Here is a 9,923-nt window from a genome sequence, read left to right as displayed (position 1 = left end):
GGGATGGAAGTGGGCTGGGATGGAAGTGTGCTGGGATGGAAGTGTGCTGGGATGGAAGTGGGCTGGGATGGAAGTGTGCTGGGATGGAAGTGTGCTGGGATGGAAGTGTGCTGGGATGGAAGTGTGCTGGGATGGAAGTGGGCTGGGATGTGCTCAACACACAGAGGGGTTTTGCCCTCAGAGTGGAGACTATTCCTAGTCCTGGCTGTGCCTTGGAGTCAGGAGACTTGTCAAAATGTCTCCTTGCCTCCTGTAGCTGCTCTGTCCAAGAGCAAGGACCGGGATGTTTGTCTTGTGGCAGAGTGGATTTGGTTCTGGGACAAATCCCGTGCTGTGGATGGGCTCGGGCAGGGCTGAGTGGAGAAGGCTTGGCCTGGGCTCTGATTCAGGACAAATATCCTGTGTTGTGCATGGGCTGAGCTGGGTCTGGGTGGAAAAGTCTTAGCCTGGGCTCTGATTTTAATCCCCACTTTTTCTTTCAGTGGTGTCTGACCTGTGTGCCACTGGAGACCACGACTGTGAGCAGATCTGTGTGAGCACCCCAGGAGCCTACAAATGTGCCTGCAAGGAGGGCTTCACCCTCAACAACGATGGCAAGACCTGCAGTGGTGGGTGATGGTTTCCACCTGCACTGGGAGCTCAGTGGGATGGGGGGATAGGACTGAGCCAGAGCAGCTTCTGTTCAGAGAAGGCACTTACATCATACTATGAAATAATACTTTTATAATATAAAATATACTATATATATTTATATTTATAACATATATAGTATATAAAATATACTATATATATATTATAATATACTTTTATAATATATAATTTTAAAATAATTTCGAAAACATTGCTGTGAAGTGTTGCTGAGTTTTGATTGATTAAACCCATTTCCTTAGCCATTAAATGGCACTAAAATTAAATTTTCCTACGTTATTAACTGGGGACTTTTTTTTCTGTTTTCTTTTGGCCTCCCCTCACGTGTTTCCTCAGCTTGCAGTGGTGGGCTGGGATCTGCTCTGGATCTCGTTTTCCTGATCGATGGCTCCAAGAGTGTGAGGCCTGAGAACTTTGAGCTGGTGAAGAAGTTCATCAACCAGATCGTGGACTCGCTGGAGGTGTCGGACAAACAGGCCCAAGTGGGGCTGGTTCAGTACTCCAGCTCTGTCAGGCAGGAGTTTCCCCTGGGGCAGTTCAAGAACAAGAAGGACATCAAAGCAGCAGTGAAGAAAATGTCCTACATGGAGAAAGGGACCATGACAGGCCAGGCTCTGAAGTACCTCGTGGACAGCTCCTTTGCCAGCATCAATGGGGCCAGGCCCGGCGTGCCCAAGGTGGGCATTGTCTTCACTGATGGCAGGTCCCAGGATTACATCACAGATGCTGCCAAAAAAGCCAAAGACTCAGGTAGGCCTCCTCAATTCTTGGTGGCTCGTTTCTCCCTCGGACCAGGTACTGCCTCGTGTATCAACCCAGGATTCCTTCCCTGGAGATGCCTCTTCCTGAGGGCACAAACAGGTTCCTGCAGGTGTGGGGAGACATTTCCTGCCTATGCTTGGATGCTCATAGAGAACTTGGAGCCACCCTGGCTGGGCTTCAGGTGCATCTTGGTTTGCCAGTAGCAAGTTTTAGTCCTCTCTGGCTCTTTGGGATGGGATGGGGTGGGATGGGGTGGGATGGGGTGGGATGGGATGCACACCAGTCATGCTAAACACAAATGTCAAGGAAACTGAGGATGCCCCATCCCTGGAAGTGTTCAAGGCCAGGTTGGAGCAACCTGGGCTAGTGAAGGTGTCCCTGCCTACGGCAGGGAGTGGAATGAGATGCACTTTAAGGTCCTTTCCAACCCAAACCATCCTGTGATTCTGTGATTTGTCTGGGGTTGGCAATGAAATCCAGCTCTCAGTGGCACACGTGGTGAGGCAAAGATGACCATCAGAGAGCCCCTTGGAGAATAACAGGAGCTGTAGGACCAAGTGTGGCTTGGCTGTCTCAGCCCTGAGGCCTGAAAAAGGAAAATAAAACAATAACCAAAGCAGAAATACAGATTAAGAATAACTATGGACTCCCTGGCACGCTCATAAGAAACTTTCTTCAGCTTCTCTTGTTTAGTAAAAGTGCCCAGTGGCCACATATTGATACATTAATTTGCCTAAACCCCATAAAATATTAATATCTGCAGATGTGCCCCTTTGCTGACCTGCTGAGCAGGTTCCAGTCTCTGCCATCCCTGTGTTAAATGGACACAGCCTGTGTGAACTCACTCATGAATTGCTAAATCCTCTCCTTCCTTTTAACTTCGGGCTCTGCCACTAGATGGACTAAGGGCCAGCACATCATCACCAGGGTCAGGGACCAGCTCTGAAAAGCCAATGTTTACAGAGCAACTTGACACGTTATGAGGATGTTCAGCTCCTGTAAACCAGGAGGTCTTTATAAACTGCATTTACAGAATTTATTCCCCTGTGATGATAAAATTTTATGCCTTGTTTCTTCCTCCCCTTTTGACCCTGCAAGGAAATCTCCAGTCTCTGTCCCTGAGTTATTTCTGTGGGATGAATAACAAGGAGTTTCTAACGGGACTCCAAACTTGTTGTTTGAGTTTAACTTGGAAAAACAAACAAATATTTGATTCATCCAGAGCTGGAAAGACAAGGCAAAAAGGGGAGGAGGGGAAAGGATTGCCAAGAAAAGCTCAAGGAGCGTTTGGAAACTGCTGTCAGGGATTGTTGGGGTGTCTGTGCAGTGCCAGGAGTTGAACTGGATGATCCTTGTGGGTCCTTCAAGCTCAGGGTATTCTGTAATTCCACGAGTCTAAGCAGAGACTAATATTTTGGACCTGGGGTTAATTGGTATCATCATCCAAAATAGGCAAGCTGGGCTTTGGTTCAGCAGAAACAAGTTTGAGGCAGAAAAGCACAATAGCTGGACGTGTTCTGAACTCCCAGGGCGTGCTGCTTTTGACAGACTGACTGCAATTTTAGGAGGAGAGACAGCTCTAGCACAGAGGACTTTGCCCCTCATGGGCTGGTCAATAGTGGCTGCAGCCTGGTTTGGAAACTTCTACTGTTTCCTTTTGCTGTGTTATCTCTTCCTTATCACTTGGAGGCATGACCCTGTCGGGGTGTTACAACCATCTGTCCTTTCTTTTATCTCCAAAACCTTGTTCTTGTGGTCACAGTGGCCACCACTGTTCTCCCCATCCCCACAGCAGCACCTCACAGTGACCACATCCTGCACCAACAAGGAACTGCAGCCCCTTCTCCCCACCCACCCTACCCTTGCCCCACCACCACAGCTCATCCTCTGGGCACCACATCCTCCTCCATGCCCAGGCTCAAGCCCCTGGAGATGTTGACAACTGATTTCCAGAGCTTTGGGAAACCCATAAAGTTGGTCTGAGCTGGGATCAGGTGCCATCTGGTAAATTCTAGTAAGACTTTGCCTGCAAACATCCTTTTGAACCCTGGCTGAGCTGGCTGGAAGGAGCTGGACTAGTAGAGGCAAAGGGGTCAATTTGCCAGTTAACATCTGGAAAGTGTGGAACTGGGGGTGCAAAGGGGGGATGAGGATGTCCAGCCTGGCAGGGGGGTGGTCCCATCCCAGCTCCATGTCCCACTGCCAGGTTCCTGTTGCTCCCAGGCTCCCCATCCCCTCAGCAGCACCTCACAGGGACCACATCCTGCACCAACAAGGAACTGCAACCCCTTCTCCCCGCTCCCCCTGCCCTTACCCCACCACCACAGCTCATCCTCTGGGCACCACATCCTCCTCCATGCCCAGGCTCAAGGTGATGAAGATGTTGACAACTGAGTTCCAGAGCTTTGGGAAACCCATAAAGTTGGTCTGAGCTGGGATCAGGTGTAGTGAGTCAATAAATACACGATCCCAGCTTTGGAATCAGAAACTGGAATACTTTATTGGACTTACAACTTGATATTTAAGGGGTTTAGGGTCTACATATTCAACAGGGGGGTTGCATATTCATTTTATTCCAATTGGGGGTTTCACAATGGTGAGGTAATAGGGAAAAACCCAGGTTAACAAATCTTGGGGTCTTACATCACAGGAAAAACCCACTTTATCTCGGGAGATTTCCATGGGGAAAAAGGTTTTGGGTTTACAGAATGAAAGGATTGAGGGAACACAAAGGGAGAGACAAAACACAAAAGGTTTTCTGCACAGGTTTGATGAGATCAGGGCATGGTTTCTCCGGGCTTGGGCAGGACAATCCAAACCCATGACACCAATGGATCCTTATCTGGACTCTAGATGAAGGGTTTTTCCCCAGTCTCTGCCAGCCCAAAGCTTTTGTTTAAACTTAGCAGTTTTCTTTTTCTCATATCCAAAATCTGGAATCCAACAATCAGGTGACCAAGCCAGACTCATCTGATAAATCCCAGTAAGACTTTGCCTGCAGACATAACTTTTGAACCCCGGCTGGAAGGAGCTGGAACAGTAAAAGTCGAGGGGTTAATTTGCCATTTAACAGCTGGAATGTGTGGAACTGGGGGTGCAGAAGGGGTGGTCCCATCCCAGCTCCACGTCCCACTGACAGGACCCCGTTGCTCCCAGGCTTTCGGATGTTTGCGGTGGGAGTCGGCAACGCCGTGGAGGATGAGCTGAGGGAAATCGCTTCCGAACCGGTGGCTGAGCACTATTTCTACACTGCTGACTTCAGGACCATCAGCAAGATCGGGAAGAAGCTCCAGATGAAGATCTGTGTTGGTGAGAGTCAGGGGATTGGGGAGTGAGGGGGGGGTTTAATCACAGCGTTGGAAGGCTGGGAGCAGAAGGACAAAAACGCCCTTTCAGGTGGATGTTACAAAAAGCTCTCTGTGCTCAGGGCGTTGAGTTGGCAGGTGGAAGGATCAGGGGACACCAATTTTGGGTGGTTACCTACACCTCAGCAATCTCCCCCTCTCCCAAACTCCCCCTCCTTCCCTTTTCCTCCACCTTTCTCCCCTTCTCTACCTTTCTCCTCAGAAATTACGAATTCAGGATGGGCCAGCTCCTGAGAGCAGCCAAAGGTGGCAGAAGAGAAGAAGAGATCTCTTAAAAGAGAAGCCAAGGCTTGATTTATTTGGTTTAATATGTAGATCATCACCAAACTGAAGCTTTCTAACCACTGGCTGCTTCTCCAGGCAGACAGGCACCACGGGGGTGACACATTCCAAGTGGAAATAAGCTCCTGGTACCTTCAAAATGACTCGTAGGTGCCTAAATTTGGGCAAAATCAATGCCAAGTTGCTCGTGTTTGGGCAGCCCAGTGCTGCAAAGGCTGAGAGAGGACTGAGAGGGAGACAGCCGTGACCAAATTTAAGGAAAAGTTGACCTGTAAATAACCTAAGTCTAGAAATTATTAAAAAAAAAGAACTAACACAGCTATTTTAGGTGGTTTTTTTTTTTTTTAAGGAATCACATGCCTCCTATGAAATATTGGCCCTTTGTGATGCAGCTGCTGGCTTGAGGCAGATGATGGTGAACCCCAAACACCCAGGCTTGGTTTTGGACACTGAAAACCTTGCAGACATCTGAGAGCTGCCCTGCCAAGCTCACCAGGAGCTCTCCTGTCCAGTCCAGGTGCTCGGGCTCCTTTATCCCACCAGGGAAATGTTTCCTTCCAGTCCCCAGCGAGATAAACTGCCCAGAGCTCTGGAGGGGCTTGGGAGATCCCAAAAGAGCTCTTCCAAGCTCAGCTCTACTTCCCAAGAGTGTCCAGACCTGCTCTTCCTTGCTCCCTGATCCCCACAGCTCTCATGGCATCGGGAGATGCTCCACAGCATCAGCTGGATAAAATAATGCACTTTGCCAAATTTATTCCCCTTTTCTTGCTGTTTCTAACGTGGTTATTTGTGCCAAACCCACGGAACTATGAGTTGCAGTAGGTGATTCGTCTGGTTTTCTCTCTGGGTGTAAATTAGAGAGAAAAAAATCACTCAGGAAATTAAGAGCTTTGCCTCAGGAAAATCAAATTTGGATCCTTGCACCCTTACAGGTCATTATGGATAAGTGCCTTGTCCTCCAGATTCCTAAAAGTGGGATTTTCCTTTCCTCTTGGGGACGTCTAAGAGGCCCCAGTGGAAAATCACACTGCTTGTGATTAATTAAAACATTTAATTAGAGAAGTTGTTTGAAGGATAGATCACTTCCAGCAGGCTCCAGGGCTCTTCAGAGAATCAGATTTGCAAGACAGAGACTTTCTTTGCCACCTCCTCTAAAAAGTAGGAGTCAATCCAAGCACAAAGCCATGGGAGCTGTGTAAAAAACCCTCAACATATTGTATTTAAACATCTTTTGAGCAAGCAGATACATTTTGGCTTCAGCATTAAAAAAAAAAAAAGCTAATTTCAGAAAAACTATTTGTTTGCAAAAAACAAAAATTAAAAAATCAATTTGGGTAAATATATTAGTATTTGAGTATTTAAAAAAAAAAAAAAAAGAAAGAAAGGAAAGGAAGTATTGACATTTGTTTGATTTCCAGTGCCAGCTTGTATTTATCAACAGATGGCCAGAAATCTTCTGGTAATATCCACCTTTAGTTTACTCAGGACTTGAGGGTTTGTGTAAATGATGTCCTTTCCTTTAAAAAGTCTTACTCTTGTTTACTCCTTCCATTTCCTTTCTTTTCCCAACCATTTTTTACTCCTTTTTTACCCTTTTTTGCTCCCATCTCAGTTAATTTTTCTTGAAGAACAGATGGAAATTACTGACAAATAATTTCAGGTTAACAAATTGATTAATGCCCGTTGTTCCATCCACTCAAGGACTGGAAAACTGAAGCAAAGCTCAACCAAGTCTTGACTCAGATGGTAACCAGGGCCTCCAGTTTTCATTTGATGTTATTTGGGAGATTGTTTGGAGTACCATGTTTGCTCCCATTCAGATTTTTGGGGCAAACTTTAGGCAGCAGCAGAAGAGCTCAGTGGGCTTTTAGGAAAGTGGAAATCTGGGAGAGATTTTCCTGCTCAGAGCCCTGGCCTATATGACAAGAAAACGTGACATTCTCTGGTCATGTGAGAGCCAGAAGTGATCAGTCAGATAATTAGAAGGGATGATAATTTGATTTCCTTCCCGTTTCTGACAAAGGAACTAAGAATTGCTTTATTTCACTGATCTCAGTGATTCTGATTAAATCCTTTTTTTTTTTTTTTTGGTACCACCTAACTCATCTTCTCCACAGAGGAAGATCCCTGTGAATGTAAATCCATCGTGAAATTCCAGACCAAAGTCAAAGATCTCATCAATTCATTGCAGCAGAAATATATCCTTTGGGAGCTGGGTTTGGCCAGCCCTTGCTGGCTTGGGTTGTGCTTTCTGCTGGGACCAGCGGGGGAATTCTACTCCTGGGGGAAGGAGGTTGGGAAGGCAGCTGGAAACGAGACTTTTGGGTTGCTGGATGTGGCATTTTACGCTCTGGTCTGGTTGACAAGGTGGGGATTGGTCAAAGGTTGGACTTGGTGAGCTTGAAGGGCTTTTCCAACCTTAATGGTTCTCTGATTCTGTGAAGGTGGGTCATCTATGAGACTGCAAACTGCAGGGCTTGTCCTCTGGACTGTATAATCTGGATAATTCAGATGGACACATCCAATAGTCAGATCCAAACTGGGCTGAAACTCAGTTCTAGGAGATAAATTCTCACGTAGCTGCTCAGTGCAAACACCTCCAGCCAGGTGACTTTGATCCCATCTCAACCAAGGCGTTGGGAAATGCCTTTTTCCACGCTGGGTCCCGTCATGTTGCACAAAGATCATGAATAAGGTGGAAGGAGAAACAAGAAAACAAAACAAAACAAAAAAGTTGTGAGCAAGCTTCAAACTTCTCCTGGAGGGAGGAATTTGTAAAGCCTCACACGGGGCTGGGGAGGTTTTTCACCGCTGAGAATAAGGAGAGGGTGTCATTTTAACAGCGATGTTCTGATTTATTCACACATTTCCTGCTTTGCTGTGTCACTCGCTGGTTTCGTTTCTACTCTTTAAGTCAAACCGAGTGAAATCCGTGACTCGTGTTCTGCAAAAGGTCACAGGAAATCAGCACTTCTCACCCAGGGTGTCGCTGCTCCCGAGCCCATGGTGAGAAGCAATTAGTGAAACGAGCAGAAAATTGCTACGACAGCCTTTGTAGCTCCGAGAAAAGCACTTGGCTCCTCTCTCCAGGCTGCTCAGGGTCAGGAACTCCCTGTCAGCCACTCCAAACACCTCACAGGTTTTACTCTTCCCTACGAAGGTGTGACAGGGGTGGGTGCACAGACGTTTCCTACCTTCAGCAGAAGGTCAGCAGCTTGAATAGCTGTGGGAATGCCAGAGTGGATGAGAAATTCCCCGTGCTCTCAGCAAGGCAGCACCATCCCACTCCTTGTCAATCAGGGAGGACTGGAGAAAGGAATCGTGGAATCATAGAGTGGTTTGGGTTGGAAGGGACCTTAAAAATCATCCAGTGCCACCCCCTGCCATGGGCAGGGACACCTTCCACCAGCCCAGGTTGCTCCAAGCCCCGTCCAAGCTGGCCTTGGACACCTTTCAGCCCAATGCTAAGATCTAAACAGGTTGTGAAGTGTAGGAACCTGGAGGTGAGTTGAGGTCAGACTCTCCCAAAGTGCTCTGTAGGAAAGAACAACAAACCCCAGTGTCTGGAAGGTGCAGCAAGAGGGAGATTCCGTCACACATTGGCAGTGGGAATGATGAGCCACTAAAACCAACAGTGGAAGATCATGGAATCACAGAATCCTGGAATGGTTTGGGTTGGAAGGGACCTTAAAGCCCATCCAGTTCCACCCCTGCCATGGGCAGGGACACCTTCCACCAGCCCAGGTTGCTCCAACCTGGCCTTGGACACTTCCAGGGATCCAGGGGCAGCCACAGCTTCTCTGGGCAACCTGGGCCAGGGCCTCCCCACCCTCCCAGCCAGGAATTTCTTCTTAATATCTAATCTAAATCTGTCTTCATTTGGTTTAAAACTCACTGTCTGTCCACGTCAAAAATCACTCTCCCAACGTGCACTGTCATTTTTCCTCCTTAACTCCTGCCCACTGGAAGCTCTGGCAAAAAGGATCGAGGCCCTGGAGAACAAGATCATCTAAAGTCCCAGCACAGGATTTTTTACCTCCTTCCTAGAACTCCTCCCCTTGTCAGGGAGGGCAGCTCAGCCACAGAGCTCTGGCCAGCTTGTATTTGAGTTCTAGAATACCTGCATTTGTTTAAAAGGGAAGAAATATAACAGTAGAGCATTGTATAATGGGCAGAGCACTGTGTGTTGCATCATGTAGAGTGCATATATTAAAAGGAAAAAAAAATCTGCAAAGATTTGTTTTTGATTTAAAGCTTAATATATATATGTGTGTTAATAAGTCCTGGATGATGAGCTCTGTGAATCCTCGCTGTGTTCTTCTGCAGCTTCTGTTTCTGTGCATGAGATAATTTAATTTAAAAGTCAAAGTGACTTCAAATCACCTCGGCTGCTGAGTGGAAAATGCCAAAGCTGATCACCTTGTTGTTGGGAACATGATGAGTCTGGCAGGAAGAGAAGTACAGCAGCGAGCCCTGAGCGTGAGCTGCGGGTGGGATGGCACAGGCTGGGTTTACCCAGGGCTGTTGTACAGGGTGGAAGGAGAAAAGCTCAGCTTTCCCAGCCAGTGGATGGTCTCTCAGTGGCCCAGGGATGGAGCCCCTGCTCTGGGTGAGCCCTGACAATGTGCAGTGATCTGGTGGCCTTGGCTCTGTGTGACACCATCTCCGGTGTGCTCTGTGTGAAAACAGCCCAGATGTCTCTCCACATCCTCACCTGGAGCTTCAAAGCATCAGCAGCACCTGGAACACAAGGAACTGCTGCTGGAGCTGCCCATGGAAGAGGTGACTCCGCTGCTGCATCATCCAGAGCCTCACTGGCTCCTCCTCAGCCCATGGAGTCACAGAATCCCAGGATGGGTCAGCTTG

The 9,923-nt window shown here is 47.6% G+C and overlaps 1 protein-coding gene across 1 annotated transcript in view; it reads left to right on the top strand.

Moving 5' to 3' along the window:
• MATN1 (matrilin 1, cartilage matrix protein) overlaps positions 1–9,446 on the top strand; it is a 25,913-nt gene extending 16,467 nt beyond the window's left edge. Inside the window, exons 4-8 of the mRNA XM_017830518.1 lie at positions 483–608; positions 985–1,398; positions 4,567–4,719; positions 7,175–7,255; positions 9,021–9,446. Coding sequence (XP_017686007.1) covers positions 483–608; positions 985–1,398; positions 4,567–4,719; positions 7,175–7,255; positions 9,021–9,070 — 824 coding nt within the window. The 3' untranslated portion in view covers positions 9,071–9,446. The remainder of the gene's footprint in view (positions 1–482; positions 609–984; positions 1,399–4,566; positions 4,720–7,174; positions 7,256–9,020) is intronic.
• The last annotated feature ends 477 nt before the right edge of the window (positions 9,447–9,923 follow it).

The sequence above is a fragment of the Lepidothrix coronata genome, unplaced genomic scaffold (assembly GCF_001604755.1).
Source record: "Lepidothrix coronata isolate B3197 unplaced genomic scaffold, Lepidothrix_coronata-1.0 Scaffold180, whole genome shotgun sequence".
Taxonomy (NCBI): Eukaryota; Metazoa; Chordata; class Aves; order Passeriformes; family Pipridae; genus Lepidothrix; species Lepidothrix coronata.
Note: the sequence above shows the minus strand (reverse complement) of the source record. Positions and strands in the feature narration are given on the sequence as shown.